At 35.4% G+C, this 22,357-nt stretch overlaps 1 protein-coding gene across 2 annotated transcripts; it reads left to right on the top strand.

Moving 5' to 3' along the window:
* Positions 1-5,420: 5,420 nt before the first annotated feature.
* On the top strand, positions 5,421-20,606 carry LOC142349888 (uncharacterized). Of its 2 annotated transcripts, none has more exons than XM_075401740.1 (4): positions 5,421-5,571; positions 7,674-7,825; positions 19,501-19,728; positions 20,196-20,606. In XM_075401740.1, exons 2-4 carry the CDS (start codon positions 7,678-7,680, stop codon positions 20,531-20,533), a joined length of 714 nt encoding a protein of 237 aa, XP_075257855.1. In that variant the 5' UTR covers positions 5,421-5,571; positions 7,674-7,677; the 3' UTR covers positions 20,534-20,606. The 2 variants fall into 2 exon arrangements, with proteins under 2 accessions (XP_075257855.1, XP_075257844.1); XM_075401729.1 differs by having other exon boundaries at positions 5,421-5,580; positions 20,196-20,605.
* The last annotated feature ends 1,751 nt before the right edge of the window (positions 20,607-22,357 follow it).

Here is a 22,357-nt window from a genome sequence, read left to right as displayed (position 1 = left end):
CTAGAGGAACATTCAAATTTAGCATATAAAAGTCTTAAATAACCAGACGAAGATAATCTTAGAATTAATCTCTCGAAATGCCATTAAGCAAAAAAGAAAATTGAAAGTTTAAGCTATAATTTCAGTCGGTCTGGTATATCACCCACAGAAAAAAAAACTAAATTTAACTCAGCAAATTCAAATCTTTCAGCACCTAAAACTTTAAAATAATTACATTCATTTCTAGACTCACTACATTATTTTGGAAGAATATTCCGAATCTTTCACAATTATTTCACCCATTAAGTCCTCTTCGAAAAATAAAAACAAATATCGAATGGAATAATAATTTGAAATTGCAAATCCAACACATTAAAATTCAGGTCGCAAAAGCAATAGAAAATACACATCATCAACCTAAGGTGTAAACCCGGATCAAATGGGATGCTTCCCGCTCTGTGTTATGTGCAGCTTTAGATCATCCTTCACCTAAGGGATGGAATGTGGAAGCATTCGCATCAGTTTTCCTTAATTTTAACGAAGAAAGATATAGTGTCAATCAATTGGAACTTTTTGGAGTTGTCTGGTTGGTTTAAAAGTTTAAATTCTATCTTTTCAAACAATCTTTAATCCTGATAACGGATCCTCGGGTTCTATTATCAACCATGAAATAACATCGTTTAGACAAATCTTGTAATAGTAGATTGAAACGTTGGGTCGATCGTTTGCTACCGTTTGATTTTGTCAACGACCACATACCGGGAGCAAAAATTGGGTTGGTAGAACATTTTTTGCGACAAACGAATCAAAAATCAAAAGTTTTTACAAAATATGACGACGACTTTGCGGTTTCTCAATCTAATCGCATTTGTGACGCAATCGTAGAGACACAATCACAACAGATTAACGCGATAAATAGCGACTTTTCCATGAGTGCAACTAATGCTCCGCCAGTAAACAACTCTGAATTGCTTTTCCCGTAACCACCACACAGCTCAGTTGAGCCAAACAAACTCTGGAAACGCAGCGCTATAGCACCCAACTTCTAAACTAAACATGAGCAACACAAAAACCTCACCCATTACTCCAACCGCTAACTAAGGACGTGTGACTTTCCTGTCTACACCCAACTCAAAGATCAACGTTACGTGTAGTTCAGCGGAGCGATCCTCACCTGCCACAGAACTGTCCTGTGAGTAAATACATGAAAGTAACTTCACACAGCTCTTCGCAACAAGTTTTTTTGCTGTCCTGATGACTTAAGATGCCGTCTTCAAGGAGGTGAGGGACTGCATCCTTTAAAATGAAGAGCAACGCGACGAGAAAGTGTATCCTTACCTGTACTTGTAGTGCTGGATCTCCATATTGATTGGGGATGCGTCTGTATAGACAAACAAGGGGCCATCCCAATTTCAATCACAAAAGCGGTCCTCGAGTCATTACATATGATAGATCCTTGCAGCAGGAGAATGACCTCTCTTGACTAGTATGCATTCTGCCGTACATGCACACAGAAATCTGGAACAAGACCGCGAAGTGTAAACTATGTACTGATATTGGTAAAAATTTTTAAACCTGACATAATTTTAGAGTGTAAAATATTGGAACACTGTTTTGAAGCAAATGAAGAAATACAAATATATTTTAGGGGACCCATATTCAATGAAAAGGTGAAAAAGTGGAAGACGTCCTTTGACTTCCTTGTATTGATCGATTTTCAAAGAGCCTGACCATAGAATTTTCCGAAGTGATACAATGTTGTGACATTTCTAGAAGAATACACACATACACGGCTTACCTCGAAATATCCAGTTACATCAGGCAAGATGCCTCATTGGAAATAAATTTAAAACTTTCTGTGAAAACAACAAACATAAATAAAGTTACTGCAGCAGCTTATGATCATAGAGCAGTAGGACTAGTTGAAATGTTAATACATACAATTAAAAGAAGAAGATTGGGGCGCATGAAATTAGCATGTAAATTATACACATTTACATTCAATTGGTCATTTAGAGCAATAGTATATCAATTAAGTTTTTTCAAACAAAAAAACAAAAGTTTCACGTTTCCAAGCACACTTTGGCAGACGGCCTAATAGAACACTTAGTAATGTTAGTAACGAACCCAAGTGCACAAATGACTTAAGAAAAAAATTTTAAATCACTATTTAGACAACGATACTGTACCTGTGGCTGAATACCTGGAAGACAACGGGTGAGACACTACAGACAAAAAAGTTTACTAATAGAGGAAGCGAAGATGGTTGCCAGTCGTAGATTCAGTGGCCAGAAGAAAGAATCCGTCTCTTGTTTCATCCTGCATTCATCAAGAAGTTGAATCAAGATCTCCAAGGACTCCATAAAGTCCTAGCGCCCGGTTCAGTTGTCTCACGTACCTTGCCGACTACATCAATAATCAGAGAACCAATTGTCTCTGAGGTTCGTGTGAGGAACCAAATCATCGCGGAACTCGGAACCAAAGTAGAACAAAACACAACTTTGTGGCAATCCGCTCAAGTTCGAACTCTTTTTTGACACTTTCACTGAGGGGAAATCAATAATCTCATGAAGGAGTTGAAAAAAATAGTAACAAAAGTGCGTGCTTGTCAGCCTGACAACACCTCAGGAGTGTCTTCAGGAATCTACAACGTTTCTAAGTTGATAGCTGCTTAAAAAAACCCAAAAACCACAACCTTTATCACCTCTTCGAAATAGTGCTGGCACCTTTTCATCCTCTGCTCAATCAACTTCATCCACATCATCGACTGAGAAACGTCAACGCCGCGTGCACCCAATTATTTTGGTTTCGCCAATAGAGGAGTATAAGCTCTGTTACCGAATCAGACGACTTCAGTGTCATGAAAGGGCTGCGACGTCATTGCCTCAGTACTACAGGAAGTGATAAGTTGTTCCACCGTGGAGGAAACAACATTCGGTTTGCCACTGCTGAGTCCTCCTGACCATCGAACTTGACCAATGGACTCCTCAACAACTCCGTATAGCAAAAAATGACTATGAGAAAAACAGTAGTGGAGTCTCTGATGCTGCAAACCAAATTTAATTTTCCGTACAAAGACAGTTCTTAAACAATGCTTCATTAATTTAGCACCAATTCTCCAGCAATCCACGTTGCTTGAAAATTAAGTAAAAATAACGTTAATTTGCAGTTAGTTATAACTATCAAAATGATTTTCACTCTGTTGCTACTTGCATGCTTTTGCAAATCCATTTATCTTTTTATCTGCAAATCTGTTTTGATTGAATGTGTTTCATCCACTGTTCGATAGTAAGTATTTCCAGTCTGCAACACAATACAATCTTCTGTTATTCATAACACTACCTATAATAACCAATACATATACACGCTTTTAGTTTGATAACCAGCAAAAATTGTTTATATATATATATATATATATATATATATATATATATATATATTTATATATATATATATATATTTATATATATATATAAATATATCAATATTATTATTGTTTTTGAAATTCTATATTAATCTTTGTAAATAGTATCCTTTGCAAATTATTCAGATGCCAATAATTTTGTTTGAAGAGGAGGATTTGTGGTACAAAAGACAATTCTGTACCTAATTATGTTTCTTTGGCTGTTGAAATTAATTAAGTTTTTGTTGGCACAGTTTAAATTTACCTCATCCTAGGAAGAAAGTTATCTGTTCACACAGCCCATGTTTAATCCTAATTCATTCTGCTCACTTTAATCTTGAAATTTAGTTGTTCTCTCAATTCTTTTTATACTGAGGTGTCTCAAGCGAGTAAGTGGAACCCCAGTGGGTTTCCATCCAATCTAATACCCGATTCTAATCGCAAGGGATTTCCTATAATTACTGAATTAAGATGAATCACTTCATAGTAGTGGTAGTGGAATCACGGCGTTATTCCAAGTGTCTAACAATACAGTGCAATTTCCCTACAAATTTCTCAACTGCTCTAACTGAGTATTAAAAAAAAACAATTGAGTTTGCTGGATCCCTGGCAATATCTCATATGGCCGTAGCCCTTCTTTTATATACAATTTTGCTAAACAACAAAGTCTTAAAAGGTTTTAAGGGCTGGCATATCCCACAATTGGTCTCTTGTATAAATTTGTTTCTGTTAATTTTTCTTAGAGAACAAAGCTACTTAACTTCTGCTGCCAAAAATTAAAAGTTTCTCAAAAAATTCTGTAGATCTTTTTAGTTTTCAAAATTCAAACTATGCTAACTCTAAACTATACGTCAATTAATTTTACTTGTTCTTTCTATAAACTTTTTTAATAAGCTTTTACTCGATTTACAATGACAACTCCCGAAAAACGCACTTTTTTAGAAACCCTTAAACTGCAATTGTTTAGAGCATCTGTGAATTTTAGTTGTTGAGGCCATTCATTTTCATCTTTTCTCGACACAAACTGCGGAAGACTACAATTTGTTGACAAAATGAACTTCTCTTCAAAGTTTTCTGACTCTTCAAAGTAAGCTTGAGAGTTTTTGGCCGATTTTCATTGAAAAGAAAGTAAAATATATCGATTGTCGGTCACAAGTTAACTGTTTTCACATCTTTAGTTTTAAAAAGTTTTTCACATAAAATTTTTTTTCCACGTGTTTATTTTTTAAAGGGTCTATAAAAAGTAACCGCTTAATATACTTACAAAACCAATAGTCCTCTCTTCCACAAGAAACAACACGGATGAGATCAAAACAAATGGCAGATTATGGATGCTTTTGGATGATTTCAGTTGTTTCAAGCATGAAGTTTTCACAGTCCAGGGAAATTTAATTTTTCATTTTCTCAAAAATTTATATTCATTATTCCCATGAATAAACACCAATGTGCAAGTTAGCTAATTTAACGTGGTGAGCACACCAGCCTATCCGTTTTGACATTCTGGTTTCAATTTGGCGATTTGCTTATCAATTATTTCCGGAAAATTTAAGCAGAAGTTTTTTTTCTTGTTTTTGTGGAAACAGTTTTATTAAAATTTTTCTTTCTAATTCCGCTGTATTTGAATGGTGCTCAGTTGCACTGGCGACGTTCAAATTAGTTTACGTTTGTCACCGAACAAACCGACGATGGTACAAAATTGAGGAAAATAGGGAATTCATAAACAGCTTCATCTCCAAAACATCTCCAAAACGCATTTATAATTACATGCTAACAACCTGTTTGTTTGACTGTAATCAGTTCATAAACACTATATTAACCTCGAGCCCTATTTCCTATCCTTTCTTTTGGGTAAACAATTTGATCACTTGTTTGTTGGTCCATATGTCAAAATCCCAACCTCGCACTCAGTGCATACGATTTAGACATGGCAGAGTGTAATGTGTTAACAGATCACTCAAGAACTCAAACATGCTATCGAACTTAGAGACAAACTGACAAATAAACGGAGCAAAACAATCTGTTGAAATCATGTAAACAATGATGGCTATGATAAACTTCATGTTATTATTGACATTTACGGATTTTGTCCTAGAAACTTATTTATTTGTATATGGTGTGGCATGGTAACTATTGAACGCCCGAATACGAAAATATACGCACGTTTTCATCAATCTGCCATCTTTTTCGCGGTCACCAAAGCATGGGCTGTTTCCTTTTCTTGACGAGAAATTGCTGTTTGCGGCTTTTAACCATTTTTAACCTAACTAGTACTAGTGTTTTTCTTTCTATTTCTAAGTTCTAAATAGGTCAAAAGAATTCATTAACAAACCTGTAGGAATTGGCATAACTCAAAAGTCGTGGAGTGATAGAAACAATCAAATAAGTATCTAGTTACGACTACCGTGGATAAAATACAAACTTGACGACATTAACTTGTTTGGAGAAAATTTTGGGTACAGTGGTCTCCAAAACTAAGCGCAAAATTATTCATAGAGGTTAGAGAAAGCAAATTTTTGTTCATTCGGTTGGAAGGAACAATTTTTACTAATATAAACTGGGAAATAACTATCAAATTTACGGGGCTAGTGGTAGTGATTCAGCGACCCACAAATTAGAAGACACGCCAATTGGCCGACAGATTTCATCTGTACGAAGTGAAAATGACAGACACCAGGATTGGATAATTCAAATAATGATATTAGAAGCTTTCACTTAATTATCTTCACCCGCGATTTGCTCGATTGGGACAGATTCATATCAAATCCCAAGGGCTGCTAAGGCATGACCAAATTAGCTAGCAGTTACAGCCTGCTGGTGCTTGTTTTAAAAGCAAGAGACACTATTTCAACCGCTTAGTGAGCGAGTAAATATTACGAGCTGTGATTTTCGAGTGATTATATTCGGTTAAGTGTCGACTAAAAGATGTGTCGGCTAATTTGTATGTTGGCTAAATGATCGGTCACGCAGATTTACGGGTAGTGTTCTCTATCTATACTTAATTCTGATGCTGCCCTACCTATAATGCTACAAGAAAATAAAGAGAAAAATTTAAAAAGCCGTGAAAAAATATTGTAAAATTTATTTATGGTATGTTTATGGTATTCGAGTTATTTATGGTATGTGAGTGATTAGATCTGATTGGCCAATATGCAAATGCAACTTGAATATTTTCCTTTTCGATCTAAGGTCTCAATGTTTGCTTTTAATCTGAAGTTCGGTCTTTTGTCTATGAAGATCATAGGACTCTGCAATAAGTTAGTAGAAGATGTTCTGAACTGAATAGAGGTCAGTTAAAATGATCATTGAAAAAAAACAAAAATTGGAATCTATTCTGTTCCGGCCCACTCAGTGTTTTTTACGCCACAAGTTGCAAATTTTATGTTCTTGTATAGCAGGTTACTATGTAAGAAAAATAACACGTGCGCCTGATGGGCGTAAAAAATATTAGCCCACTAAGCAGGAGGGGGGCAACACAGAATAGATCCCAAAATTGTTATGCTAATAACAAAATAATACTACAATGTGTGGGCTCTGGAAAATTCCATTTGTGAAGCTTGTATGAAACTGCAAAGTGACTACGTGATTGTGCGGCTGTTTTAGCACTCAAATTGATCATTCTGTGCAGTAGATCTTTTAGAAAATATTAAATTCCTGTTTTGCAGGTTCCCGTGCCGAAAATTTTTGCCAAAATTATGTAAGATAAGACTAGCGTTGACAGGTGGGAAAATTCTCCGCCATTTTCTTCAATTTTGCGTTGCATTTAGAGACGTAAGTTCAACATATTCGAAGCAAAATTTTGTAAGAAATTTGCGGTGTTTTTTTTCTGAGCTGTCAACGCTAGTTACCGCAAATTTATGATTATGTAAGATTGGCGGTGAACGCGTTAAATTTTTATAAGATCTACGCTAAATTCAAGGGAAAAGTAGGCAAGATCTACGCTTAATTCATCACAAAATTATGTAAGATCTAGATTAAATTCAGCTTGAAAACGCAAAATTATGTAAGAGTAGCGGTAAATGCGTTGAATTTATGTAAGATCTACGATTTCTTAGGTTGATAATGAGGTTAAATTTCCACTTCACACAATAAAACTACTAAAACTGTGAAAAAGTAATTAAGTTCTGAGAGCGCAATCAAAACGAAACTCGCGCTCCCTTCACAGAATCATGGAAGAAACATCAGTTGGTTTTGGACCCAATTTTGACTCTAAATCTAATTTATGAAAACACGTAGTGCTTGCTATGCAGTTCAATGATTTTTTTTATCGTTTTGAGAAATGAAACAGTTCTAGCGAAATGGAGTTGAAATCTACTACTGTGATTCTATTCAATATTATTTCATCAGTAACGCCCAATTCGTGGTCTACATGGACATTTCAGCTGGCTGGCTATGGGAATGAAAAATCGGAGACTTGTTTGTTGAAAAGCAATTTCTACTGCTCAGGTAGTAATCTTTTCTTCGTACTATTAAGACACACACGTCAATAACAATCCTATTTTCCCATAGTGTTTATGCTAAAATCAATTTGGCTTTAAATGTTTGCTCTTCGATGAGAGAATTTTTTTACAGAACTTAAAAGGCAAAGTATTAATAAAAAGCAATTTAGCATTGTGAATGCAAATACAATAAAATGCTGCACAGCACTGACTCAAAAATTGTACAGCCTCGTACATAATTACATGGATGGATTTGTGGTAAAAGAAAAAAATAAAGTCTACAATTAACTTTTACAGTTAACAGAAAAACAATTACGCACTGCTGACAACTATGTGGAGGAAAATTTATGACTTCAGATTCCAATTCGCTTCTGCAAACTTTACGTCTCTAAAGACTCATTTCAGAAATGGTCCCCTCGATTGTACTTTTCAGGATCTGAGTATTAGATAAATTTTTCATACTGAAAATGGCGAAAAAATTGCATAGCTGTGATCTTTAATGTTTTTCCGCCGAACTTCATACAATAAATAACTCTACACTTTTCCCAAATGTATTGGCAGAACTTTTCGCATAATTTTGAGATCAACTGTCGTACCAATTTCTTTTGGCTTGAAACAAGCTTTGACTTCCAGATCAGCTTCTGAAAATTAATTAGAGCAACTATATGTAAAACTGATTTTTAAACACTGAGATAATAAATGGTAAGGTAGATGATTTTTTTCCCAATAAGTTAAATACAAAAAGACAATTTTTGCTGGAATTATGTGGAAAAGTTACAGACCGTGCAAACTCCAAATTGTTAACAGCGATTTTCTTGAAAAAAGGTTAACCTTTTCCCGCCATTGACCGATACTTACATACATGCAACTCTTACCCAGAGTTTTGATACAAAAATCAGGGCAACGTAAATTGGGTAAGTCATTGAAACTCACAATGAATAGCTCGATGAGAACAAAAAAACGAACGCTAATGTTAATTGAAATAAGTACAGATTAAGAAAATTATCATGTCAAAATCGTCGAATTCTGCAGTAGTTGTCACCTGTGCGCTTGTCACCTTTATTCTATAGTTCAACAAATATAATACAGAACTTAAATTTACCGATGTGGCACGAAAACAGAAAGCAAAAACTTAAAGAGCTTTCTTGTGATTGTTATGATTCTTATGATTCTTGTGATAAATTATGGGCAGGAAAAGTAGAAAATAAATCTTAATTTTTCAAAATCTACTAGAAATAACTATTTCTAACATTTGAAAATCTGCTGGAAATAGCTATCTGAAATATTAAAAAATTGTTTTGGTTTTTATAAAACGCCTAAAACAAGCAGGAGTACCGTGTTGTTGCTTTATTGTTTTTTCAGGCAAACAAGATAATCAGCAATGCAACTGAAAAAAATAAAACAATCTAGAGAAATATGTAAAGAAGCTGATGAAACATTTGCCATCTATGAATGTGTCAAATACGTCACTTTTCTTTAACCTTCCAACTGTCTTTGTCACGCTTTTATGCTATGCATATTTCGTGTCACGCTAAAAATTTGAAAAAGGGGGCTCAGTAATCTGCATTCGCTCAATGTTCCGACCCCGCTCATATTTTTGCCTACTTATTCGAATATTATACTAAATGAGGAAGAGAAAGAAAACTCATATATATACATACTGTTCGAAAACATTTGATTAATGAATATATTGCCTTAAGTGCAAACCGATGAATGAGTTAATTACTGCCTCTTTGGAGAACATGAACCAAAAGAGGGAAAGTCAACCATCACCTGTCAACTACAAATACCAGATCGAGTCTCATTGTAACTCCATGGGAGCCGCTGGGAGCATTCATTAACAAATAAATGAATTAAGCATGGCAACTTGGAAGACCAATGATACTTGCCATTGATGAGATTAGGAGACAATGAAAAAGTCATATTGGCTTCAGATAACACCAGGCAAGAGTCTAAATAGTATCAAGTAAAACATCAAATAACCATTAATTCTCATTAACAAAAATCTTTTTATGTGTCCCGAAAACACGTGGGACGGGTCCTTACTGAGGATAGGTAACATATGGACAACAAAGGAACAAAAGAGCGAAACTTGAAACAACATTCCTATTTTTGAAAACAATTTGAAAGTAAAAAAAACTTAGCTGTCAACCGAAAAAATGGATAGGCCTTTTTATACGTCAAAACAGGGGAGCCATTGAGATATCTTATTATCCAGAGTTTGTCATAGGACTACAAAAGAAAGTTACAGATACATCTGAAAATCATGTATTCAGTTGCAGTTTGGGAGAAAACGGGGTCGAACTAATTGAAATCATTAAATAAAGCTATTATTCAAGATTAACTATTCTGATCATCTGGCTATTGAAATCTAAAGGAAACCGTAAAAATGTCGTAGTATAACACAAAAACAAAAAACACAAAAATGGTCAAACAAATATTCTTTAAACAATTTAGCAATTAATAAATTCAGAAAAGATTACATTAGAGACAATGTAGCAAATTGTGAGGAATGAGATCAAATAAAATTTCCGAAATCCAAAAGTTTTTCAAAAATTTGAACTATCGTAAATGACAAATTTTTCAAAAGAGGCCAATGGTACCTCACAAACTTCAAAAGAGGCCAATGGTACCTCGAATTAGAGGAACTCAGTATAAAGACAAGAAATTAACAACGAGTACAGACAGAAATCAAAATTCCACAAACAACAGTACGAAGACACGTTGTTCAAGCATGTAAACCATAAGCAACACTAATAAAAAATTATAACTGTTCATAATTGATGTACTTTTGAACATCAGTGAGCCTTCGTTTTATACGGACAATGTCAAAAAGAACAACAATTGACCACACGCAATTGACCACACGCAATTGACCAAAAAGATTATTGTTTGCTCCACCAAATATGGATGGGAGAAGTCAATTATAAGATTAAATTTATATTGTCAAAAAGAAAAACAGAAAGGGGCATAGTTCAAATGGTTGATCGAATTTTTCAAAACAAATAAAATTCAAAGCCATTAACAATCAACTGAAAACATGATATACGGCCATTTTTGTTTTGAGAAGAATCCACTCAGACCTGCCAACATCCAGAATATGTGATAGCATAGAAAAAGAAAGACAAGTGCGAGCAAAACCAAAAATTCAATTATATTTTGCAAGAACAGGGTTTTGAAGCTGCTGAAATCATACACAATTCACTACAAACCTTCAAGTATACCACTTTTGGGAGCCAGTTGGGTCATTATTTCTTGATGCTCAGCTCAGTCACGAGCTTGCAAAAGAGCAACAAAGCGGAATAACAAGACTGCAATTCGATTTTAAGAAAACACTTTTTGAAGTCATAGAAACCTTGAAGTTCTCTCTGAAAACGTAAATTATGATCATGGGCCTTATGTTGACAAACACGAGAGTGGGTATTTGTTGAAGTTTGATTGGATTTTCTCTGGTGTGTAATAACCATAGAAGAAGAAACAAAAAATTGTTAAATTATTTTTTAAGAAAGACTTTGCCTCACTGGTATCATTTTTTCTTTAATGTCAAAAACAACGAAGAGACCACAACTAGCCTTGATAACACGACATGTTCAATAAAAAACCTACTTTTCTATTTATAACCATTGTAGATATTTTGGAAACAAAATGTCAATAAATCAAAATTCAAAGATTCATTTTGCAAAATTATTGTTTTAACTTAGCAAAAAACCGGCAAAAATTTTATTTCCGAACACTCATAAAAGAAGCGGAGTAGAACTGGCCTTCTTTTTAGTTGGTTGAGACTTCTGTCAGTCATTTGAAAAAAAGGGGCGGAATAAACATTTGGTGCCATTTTTGATGAGAAAAGGTCCTATTTCGAAAAAATTATCAATTTTTAATCTAAAACTGTTGGATCAAAAGAGTCAACAACCCTCCTCTGGATCTTAAGGCAACATCAATAGCACTATTCTTGACAAATAAACAAATTTTAGAAAAAATAACGAAAAATTCAGCAAAAAGTCCATAAAAGGTGAACAAAAACAAAGGGTCCCAGTTTGAGGCCCAGACCCAAATTGTCGTCTGATCAGATTTTCCAGGCCGAAATTATCTCTGATCAAACCTTCCAGGCGGAAGTTCACCCTGATCAGAATCTCCAGACCCAATTTACCTCTAATCAGACTTTCCAGACACAAAAGGTCTCTGATCAGACTTTTCAGGCGGAAGGAGTTCAGATCAGATCATCGTCAGACCATTGCCCAGACCTTAATCAGACTATAATCAGACTCAAGTGCGCTCGGAGAGGTTATGGTCAGACCCAAGTGCGTTCAAATTGGTCTGATCAGAGACAGATTTTACTTATGAACAAACCTCCTAATTTTGCTATAATATATTCATTTCAAAAAAACTGATATTTGCAGTATTTAATTCATCTGAGGAAAAACCAATTATAAAAGTATTGCTAAAGAAAACGAAACCCAACTTTTGGGATAAAACTTTATTTAGTGTGCCGTTTAGTGTATTTTTCTGACTCATGGATGAGTTTAGACAGCTTTCCATAAGAAAAATTGTGGTCTCCAGTTGATCAAAATTTCTTCTGAAGGGGACCGGCCTCTGCTATCAGCTGCACTCCTTTCTTCTGATCTGAGCTATCGGACTTTAGATGAGTCTCTGATCAGAACGCTGCTTTATGGCTGCCTCTTGGCAGACCCAACATCTGTCAGTTGAAAAAAAACAAAAAAATTAAAAAAAAATTATGCGCTCGAAGTGGTCCCTGATCAGACCAAATTGCGTTCGAAAACATTTCTGATCAGACCCAATTGCGCTCGAAGTCGACTCTGATCAGACAAAAGTGCGCTCGAAGAGGTTATGATCAGACCCAATTGCGCTCGAAGTCGCCTCTGATCAGACTCAATTGCGCTCGAATCCGCCTATGATCAGACTTTTCAGACCAAATCGACCTCTGATCAGACTATCTCCAGACCATCGTCTAGACTGTAGTGCGCTCGACCTTCCTTCCAGACCCTGTAATTGCGGTCTGGGAACACACGGGTGTGGGCTCGACTGGGTCTGATCATAAACCAATTTGGGTCTGGACCTCAACCTGGGGTATCATTCCAATGTCCACAAAATCTTTGAACCTCGATAACTGCCAAGAAAAAAAACAAAATTCAAAAGATCTTTTTAATTTCAAATTCTACGATGTATGGGCTTTCTAGTGATACCAATAACAACTCTCTACGATGAATATATCGATCACCCAAAATTGAGTGAACAAAAAACTCATTTTAGTATACCCCCCCCCCCCCCAACAAAAGTGGTCGGAGCAATAAACCACGTTGTGATAAGCATTCAGATGCTGCTTTACATTAAAGTGAGTTGATTAACATTGACATGTGCAATAAATGAAATGACTGAGTTAGTCAACTAATGACAAAAAACGGATAACGAATATATTGATTTTTCCTTGAATACCTCAAAAATCAAATTATAATATGCAAAAACATTGCGGGTTGCCCTTCGAGTCATTTAAATTGTTTTAATTGTTTCTACTTTTCCAATTCTTTCAAGTAAATTTATTTCATCTGCAGCAAATCAAGTTGCTCCGACAGAAGTTGAGCGAACATGTAAGGAGGAAAAGCTGGTGCTAGTGATAAAAATCATGTGGGCAAATTCTAGCCACAAACAGATAGAAATTTGAAGTTTATCACGGAATCAGAAAAATTGCTTTTAACAGGATCTCTACAAAACAAGCACAAAAAATAGGGTTATACTAACTATTTTTTAGGCTCGACATTTCAAAAACAATTTCAAAAATTAAGCTCCTACGTCAAAATGGTTACGTCTTGCCCGTGAGCTGTGACAGAGATTATCTCTCAGAAACAATTGCTATAGGTTCGTCAAACATTTCATCAATTTCAAGTTTTGTATTGAAAAACATTTTAATGCAGGTATGCAAATGTGTGCAAAAATTTATCTCCTAGCAGCTCATAGTATTCGTGTAATTCAATTTTAAAAGCTACGTCATGTTTTTCTTTGAAAATATTCATCAAGGAAGATCATTTACGAGAACCAGAAACTGCGCAGTACTTTATAATGGAAAATAGTAACTCATCTAAAATAAAATTTTCAATGGAAGGTGCTCGGGAAGACAAATTGATTTGTAGAACTTGCCTGCATGACCAAATGATATCACCAATCGTGGGCCATAAGACAAAAGTTTTAAAATGAAAACAAGAAACCAAATACTAGTACTTCTGAAAATGAAAAACAAAACAGTGGTAGAACCTTAAGGTGACTAATTGCAAATTGCAAACAAAAGAACTGGTAGCTAATAATAATCTTTTTGTCGTGAGCAAATTTTGTTACTTAAAACCTGTATGTTTATTTTCTTGGTCCTTGAACTATCAATAAAAACCTTTGGAGATTTGTGAGCTATTTCTGTCTAACTAATGTTTTAATCGAATTAGAAAATTCAATGATTGAAATCTATTTAACAATGGCATTTGTGAATAATATTCGCATATGGGAATAATCAAATTTTTCCTATCGTTGGTAGATTTTAAAGTGTTGTTCTGAGAAAAGGAAATTAATATAGGTTAATTGATGTGATAAACTTGTTGAATAGCAATTTTGTTATTTGATAAGAAGTGTTTTATTTTTTGGCCGTCGAACCGGAAACATTTTTTGGCAGCACTGATAAAAGGATTTCAGAGTTCCGGTTAATGATTAAAGTCTTCAGAAGCCTCAACTCGACTGATATACATGATTTACCACTCAAAATCCCGGATAGGGCGGAAAAATCAATTATCATAACACCCGGTTAAGGCAGAAGACGTCAAATAAAAAATGGAATCTCTCAGTACATTCAGAACGTGGGTGGAACAGAAAATATGCCTTCTCTGTGATCAAGGTGTACAAAAATGAGAAGAGCTAATCTGTTCAACGTGTAACAAAACTGCACATCAGTCATGCACAGGTCAAATATACCAAATAAAGGCCATTTACTTTTGAATTTTATGGAATGCGGTCCACATTCAATAAAGACGCTCACAGCCATTGTCCTAGAGCTGAAGAAAAAATTGTCCTCACTAGAGGCAATTCCAGACCAGATCAGCTCTCTGAAACAAAAGATTAAGATGCTCAAACCTAACTACAGCGCCGTTCTGCAGAGAAATACACAAGATGGAAAAGTTTTTCCAGCTGCGCTCAGCAAACACGGAAGTTGAATTTTTGATGTTGGAGCACCAAACCAAAATAAGAGTCTCTACAACACCTTCAGAGGGCGTATCAACAGCACCACTAGCTCTAAAAGACACAAACCAAATCAGGACGAGGACACAGTTATTACCGACGACTTGCCGCTTAGAAAGAGGATGAAAATAAGAAAACAGAAATTTGGAACAAAGCAATGTCAAAACGACTTCAATGAAATCAACAAAAAACAATCGAGACGGCACACTTTTCTTGGGAGGCTGGACTTCAACTGTACGGAAAGCATGATCAGGAATTGGTGCAGTGAAGTTGGAGCGGAAGTACTGCACTTAGAAGACTGTAGAGAAGTTACAAAAGAAGGCTCTAAATTCAAAAGCTTTCACTTATTTTTTAAAGAGGATGCACATGAGCTAATACTACTCGATAGCTTCTGGCCCAGTAATGTTGTACATGGGCGTTTCTGCCTAAATGAGGAGGTTAGAAGTTGGCTAAGATCACTTCGGGCTCACTCCTCCCATGATCAATGACTCAGTAACTTTTTCTGGGCTCGGCTTAATGCGCGTTCTGCCAGGAATAAAACTGAGCTTCTGGAAGACGAAACTCTATCAAATGATTTTGATCTTTTCTTCATCAACGAAACCTGGATTTCTTACAATCCTGATGAAAATTGGTTAATCAGACAAATATATACTTATTATTTTTGCTTTGATCACTTCAGCTTCCCAAGATCTTATGGAAAAGGGGGTGGACTAGAAATTTTAAAAAAAGCTCAACATTACGATAGTGTCTCATAGTTGCTCTCAATCGCTTGAGCACGTGTGGCTTCAGTTTCGAACAAGAGGAATAATTCTTATTTGTTTATTGTACCGGCCATCTATCCCAAATACAGTTGAGTTTTGGAAGTTTCTATAAGAGGAAGTTTTGCCAAAGTCACTCGAGTTCAGAATCGTAGTAGTTGGCGACTTTAATTTGCCTCACAACAATGCTCTGACCAGCCTCCTTGAAGAAACTTTCTGACCCAACTAGTAAATGAACCGACCCATCGAAGTGGAAAAGTGCTTGACCTAATTCTTCCGAATGATTTTGAACGTGTGTCTCTGATTTCTGTCAATGAGTTAAGCTTTTCTGATAAAACTTATCCAGTTTAGAAAATCCTCCCTATTCGAACCCAAAAAATTGTGAACCAGCCACATGAAAATTTTGAAGAAAACAGATTGGAGTGCATTTAACAATGCAACAGAATTACCTCTCTGCTTCAATCAACACATTCACTGCCCTAACGATTTAGGAAACTTATTCCTCGACATTTTCTGCGGCTGTAAAAGAGGCCGTCCACAGCGAAAAGCGCAGTCAAAAACAACCGATCTGCCCATTTTTGTTGAAGAGTTGGAATATTTTAACCGATCTCGCTAGAAGAGAGAAAAGCTTTACCAAAAGAACCCCTCTGGTAAAGCTCTGGTATCTATTTCCAACTATGAAAAAGTTTTTAGAAATAAAAATATAGCGTTTTTTGACATAAATACAAACAAAAACTTGAATCATCGTTCAAAATTGTCAAATTTCAATTAGCTCTTGGGTCTTCCCAATGATCAAAAACTTCCTAATATTTAGGATTCACAATCAAAAACAGCAGAAGAGTTCAGGAAGTAGTTCACAAACAAAATTCTTGACCTTAGAAACGCAATACCCAATCCCACCAAAACAAAAATGACTGATGTTTCAGTGTCCTGTTATATTTTTTGATTTTCTCCCTTAAATGCATTTAAGCTAATAGAGATACACAATTTAAATATCGCACTTAAGAATCTATCAAACAGCTACTGTTATCTGGACCCAATTCCCGCCTCGGTTGCAAGTCTTTTCATCTCTGGTCTACTCATTTTTATAAACAGTGCTAACAGCAGCCTGATGTTTTCAACGTAGCAATCATAAAACCAAAAACTCCTGACCTCCTACAAACACCACTTTTTTCTCGAAACTGCTAGAACAACTAGCCACTGATCAACTCAAACGATATTTGGAAGACAATAAACTGCTTGACGTCAAACAGTCTGCTAGCAGACCTGATCACTCTTCTGAAACCTGTTTACTCAAAACCGTTAATGTTTTAACTGATTTTAATTTAGACAAGATAGTTTTTATTCTTGGCCCAGACATTTCGGCAGCTTGCGACACAATTGACTATAATTTTTTTTTGCTGACATACTAGAAAAACGCTTTAGAATCACACCGAAGTGCAAAAACTGGATAATTTACTTAAGTACAAGAAAGCAAAAAGTACAAATTGGCAACAAAAGTACAAATCAAGTTTTCTTTTGATTCTGATATTAATTACGGAGTTCCACAGGTCTCAAACCTGGGACCTCTACTGTTTACAATGTATATAACTCCAATTGGCGACTTCATGCTTCAATATGAGCTGAATTATCAGATATACGCTGACGACACTCTAATTTTATCCAGTGTACCACACTGTCATAAATCCACAAAAGAACAACATAACTACTAAATTGTGTAATCTTTTGCAAGTGTTCAATAAGATGAAGCCTAATGTCAACGCCGAAAAAACAGAAATAATGCTAATTTTGTCAAAAAAATGAAAACTCCAAATCAAATAGATTCAACTAGCGGGCGAATTGTTAACCTTGAAACCGAAAGTAGTCTCCCTGGGGGTTACTCTCGATCAGCACCTTAGCATGTCGGACCTTGTCATTTCAGATACTCGTTTCTGTCATAACGAACTGCGTCAACTCTACAAATAAAGCCCTGACTCACTTTCGAAGTTGGAAAAGTTGCTGTAAAGAACCTAATTATTTCACGTCTTTATTATTGTAATTCGTTTTTGTCAGGTATCAAAGAAGTGGACATTAAAAAGCTGCAAAGAGCGAAAAGTGTTGCCTGTCGGTTCTTTTTTTTGCTTGTATAGACATGAGTCGTGTAAAGATTTCATGTTTAACCTGCACTGGCTGCCCGTTGAAAAACGCATTGATTTTAAAATTTTAAGTTTTGCTCATAAGGTAATACACGACTGTCCTGCTCCTGAGTACATTCGAAGCCTTACTACAGTGCAGCATAAAAATGATTCCAAACGATTCGTTAATTTGTGGAAAGCTCTTCCAGACAGATCTACAAACTCATATGGCGATAAAGCATTTAATATATGCGGTCCCAAATTATGGAACAGCTTATCAATTAATTTGAGAAAAATTAGCAATCACTACATGTGCTTATGAAAAGGGAGAATTTCCTTTCAATAAGGCATTATCAACATGCCTTCAGAGGTTGTAATGGATAACACCAAATTTCAAAAATCTCGTATCAGTACTATCAAGAGAAAACTCAGTGTCAAAGGTTGCCCTTTAACAGAATTTCAAAAACCGTTCCGAAAAATTTTAGTCGACAACAATGAGCGGTTTAAAAACACTTCTTGCATATTCAGTTCGTCTTTAGTCTTTGGTTTCTTTGTACAAAACTGCGTTACCATTTCTTGTCAAGATGGAAGTAGCTCGACTATGTACTGTGACAGTATTTTTAAGGAGCTCTTAAACAGGGAAGTACGACAGGTCGTAATATCATGGCCGGTACTATTATCCTGTATTATAGGAACAACAGAGGGTTATTGGGTCCAATAGAAACATCGGATGAAATGTACTATTTGTTGCAAAAATTGAAGTTTCATTCTATTAATGTGGCAGTCATTGAGCTTATTGGTCAAAAAGGCAGAACAGAAAGCACCAGGAGGCTGAAAAATTGTTATAGAGATGTTGCAAGAGATTTGAATGTTCCCTTTGGCAATTTGAAGAAGTTCAAATCCGACAAGCATCTATATAGTGATGGACTTCATCCAAACCCGAGCGATATCAGAGAACTCGCCTCTGAATTTCGACGTGCGATCAAACATACTGCACTTTTTTATTCAACGAGACGTTAATGTGCACGGTTAGTGCTGAAGCTACTTTAATTCCAATATTTTTTATCTGAATGAAATAATGGATTTGCAGCAAAGTACTCGGTTAGAGTTGAAGATCGACAAATCAAGAGCGTTTTCTGGACGTATTCTTTCGAAAAATGCCCGGTTAGGGCTGAAGATATTCTACAGATGCCATGTGCCACCACCTTTGTGTAAAGAAAGGTGGATAAAGAAAGACTGGACTACTACTACTACTAATAACCTTCTTTCTACTTTTGTGAATTAAAATTAATTTTTGACCGAAGTTTTTACAAAAACAGGTGTTATAATTTCAGTTGTCTGATTAACAGTTTCTGCCTTGGCTCAAATAATTGAAAAATTCAGTTGCTTGCTCCAAAGATACTTCATCAAAGAAGTCGTTTTGCTTGTTTAACGGTCTCACAAAAAGCATGGCTTTCTTTCGTAAAAAAAATTTGTCATTTTGCTCCAGGCATATTAATTATCTTCATAATTTTTTGATACTTTTTTTGTTTCTGGTAAGCTTACAACTCAATTCAATGTGATTTGTGCTTTCCACATAGTGTCTTGGAACACGAACCAAATCTACAAAGAGAGAAGGCAACTAGACAGGTCTGATAACGGTCTCATCTGGTTTCTGGCCAGAGAAAATTACAAACGGCTTAATTGGTATAACGTTCAGCCACTACCGAGAATAGGAGAACGTATCGGTGTCGAAGATCGTGTTGACTGCTGCGACTACCAAACATATATATACTTCATCACATGCAGGCCCAAACGAATTACGCCAGGCGTGTGATGGCATAGAGTTGAACACAATAAAGTCTCCCGTTGGTCCTTCTTGGATACCAAACCTAAGACAATATACGGTTCTATCTAAGGGTCTAACAAACGTTAATTGCTTTCATTGACAACAGAGGGTATCAAAATAATTTGCCTTTAAATCGTAAGACTTTTAATGAGTGGTTTTTGTGAATGTTGAAAGCCCAAATCAGAATTCATCTAGTTTAGATTTTTCCATTCCATGTATATTGCAGGTCATCTCGAAATCTTTAGTAATTTTATGAGCATTATTTTCTTAGCCTTTAAAGACAAATATATTTTCTGGATGCATGGATGGTATTTAATTTTAAACATACACAATGTTTTAAGAGCCGAACATTTATCTTGCGGTTAATCTTGATTGATCTATTTAGCTATTAATAATTATTTTCGATGACAAAAATATCCAACAGATTCTACGCCATTGCTTGTCCAGATGAATTTATGAACAGAATGTCGGACTACAGTATTGACGGCAAACAATTAATTTCCTTCGAAGCCACATTCAATCACTCTCTATGTCTCAATGTAATCCACTCCCTGCAATTTGGCACCGGGCTTCCCCCACGTGCGCTTCCAGCCAATGGTTCCGAAATTCAGCTTCACCGACCATATGCCATTGTTTCCCATGGTGGTTCTGACATCTACCTTTTTGGAACTATTTATGGAGACGTGAGGCAATCATTGAGTTTTCAGTGGTTCAAAACGGAATTCATTTGCAAAGAGCACGGCGAGTTTTGTGACGACAGCGCACTACATAACTCTCAAGTTTAACCATCATAAATCCAGAAAAAAACTATTTGAATAGCTATTCAGTTTTTAGTTTGTAGAGTATTCAGTAGTTTATTTCATTGTTAAGAATTCAAGTAGTTTATTCAGTTCGTAAAGTATTATATTTTCGCCTATAAAGTTTTTTTGTTCGCTCAAGACAAAAGGTTATACACAAACAGAACAGTAACTTTTTCAGTACGTTTAACTTTGAAGCTACACAGCTATTGTGTCAAAATTGCTTCTTTGTGCGAAAAAAATTCAGTTTTTTATACACAATTTCCCCTTGAACTTAATTTTCAGACAATTCAGTATCATGTAACACAACTGAAATGATTAATTCTTGTTGGTTTTGTCAATAATTGCAAACTTCAACCTTAGTCGAAAGCATCAGACAATATTTTGTCGCATTTGCTGATTCTACGCCAGATTTATCCCAATCAAAACATGTAACTTTAAATATTAGCTAGCAGATTGCCTACCAAGCCATCGCAGTGGTAGTTTCGAAGACCTGCATTCTCACGACGCAAATGAAAAACGTAAGACCGGAGAAATATGTTTTTTGCTAATTGCTGAGATTTCGCTTTTTTATTAAGAAATTGCAAAAATTGTACAAGTCATTTCTGTTAGCTGAGCTCAAAGATTTAAAGTGAGCTCGTAATATGGTCGCAACAAAAATCTTCACGACGAAAACACAGCAGGACAAGTCTTGAATTGCAGCTAAAATTTTCGTGATTGAAAAACCAAGACATGACTTGTAAGAAATGACAAGGAAATGCTTTAAAAATCATTCAGAAGAAATTTCGATTAAAAACAGTGAAAGACGAAGTCAAATAGCCGCACGTGAACAAGGAATCACAATCGAGAAACCGAATTTTTGCTCAAATACCGTTTTTTTCACTACATTAAAATAAGAGTAAAAAATTCACGCCAAAAATCTACTCTTTTTCGCTCTACTTCCAGTTTCAGCGTGACCACTACGCTAATTTACATTACTTCCAATCGTAAATTACTTCTAATCACTACTCTAATTTGAGCTAGAAAAACAAGAAAATATGTGAACAATCTTTAAAAAACCGCAAAGTCTGCAAAATACTTGGACATCGCTCAAAAACTGACCTTTTGCCTATCTTTCATTCGAAATACAACAATTGGTAAACAAACATCAAAAAACATGTCAAAGTCACTACAATAAGCCTTTTATGTTCCTAAATTTGACAAAATGCCTTCTGAACTTAAACATACAATAAATTCTAAAAAACAAAAAAACTTAATTAAATCTTTAGATAAAACAAACGACACCTGAACAATTCTTTTCAAAATGGACTTGAACACAATTAAGTCCTTATACAGCAATAAGAAAGCCATGATAAGATCACAAAACTCTAATTTCGAATACAAATATAACAACTAAAAAAATGTCAAACAAAATTACAAAATTTATCCATTTTTTGTACTATTTCCTGATATTAATATATTCCAATAAAAAAGTAATCGTTGGCATCTAAAAATTTCTATGAGTAAAAGCCGTCTTTTCAATACAAAACGAAGGCACTTACCGTTGAACAATGTAAATTACAAAACAATTGAAACACATCAGAACATGCTTAAAACTACTATTACAGTTGAAACAAACCACCTAAACGGAAATAAAAACATTTACAACAAAAATGCTCGAAAAAATTCAGCTGGCTTGCAAAGTTTTTCACACACCTCACTTTTTCGCTCTCTAGCAAGAAAACAGCGGTATGAACAAAAACACGCCCCTTTCAATGATCTCTCCTGTTTAGTTCAACAGTCAAGCGTGTCCAAATTTTGTTACGCATTTCA

This window comes from Convolutriloba macropyga, chromosome 1 (assembly GCF_964194025.1).
Source record: "Convolutriloba macropyga chromosome 1, txConMacr16.3, whole genome shotgun sequence".
NCBI classification, from domain to species: domain Eukaryota; kingdom Metazoa; phylum Xenacoelomorpha; order Acoela; family Convolutidae; genus Convolutriloba; species Convolutriloba macropyga.
The sequence above is the reverse complement of the archived record's forward strand: the minus strand, read 5'-3'. Positions and strand labels throughout refer to the sequence as shown.

Coding starts and splice junctions, on each gene's coding strand:
- LOC142349888 (XM_075401740.1), top strand. CDS start 7,678: ATGGAGTTGAAATCTACTACTGTGATTCTATTCAATATTATTTCATCA. Junction 7,826..19,500: donor AAGCAATTTCTACTGCTCAG/GTAGTAATCTTT, acceptor CTTTCCACATAG/TGTCTTGGAACACGAACCAA. Junction 19,729..20,195: donor GCCCAAACGAATTACGCCAG/GCGTGTGATGGC, acceptor TTGCTTGTCCAG/ATGAATTTATGAACAGAATG.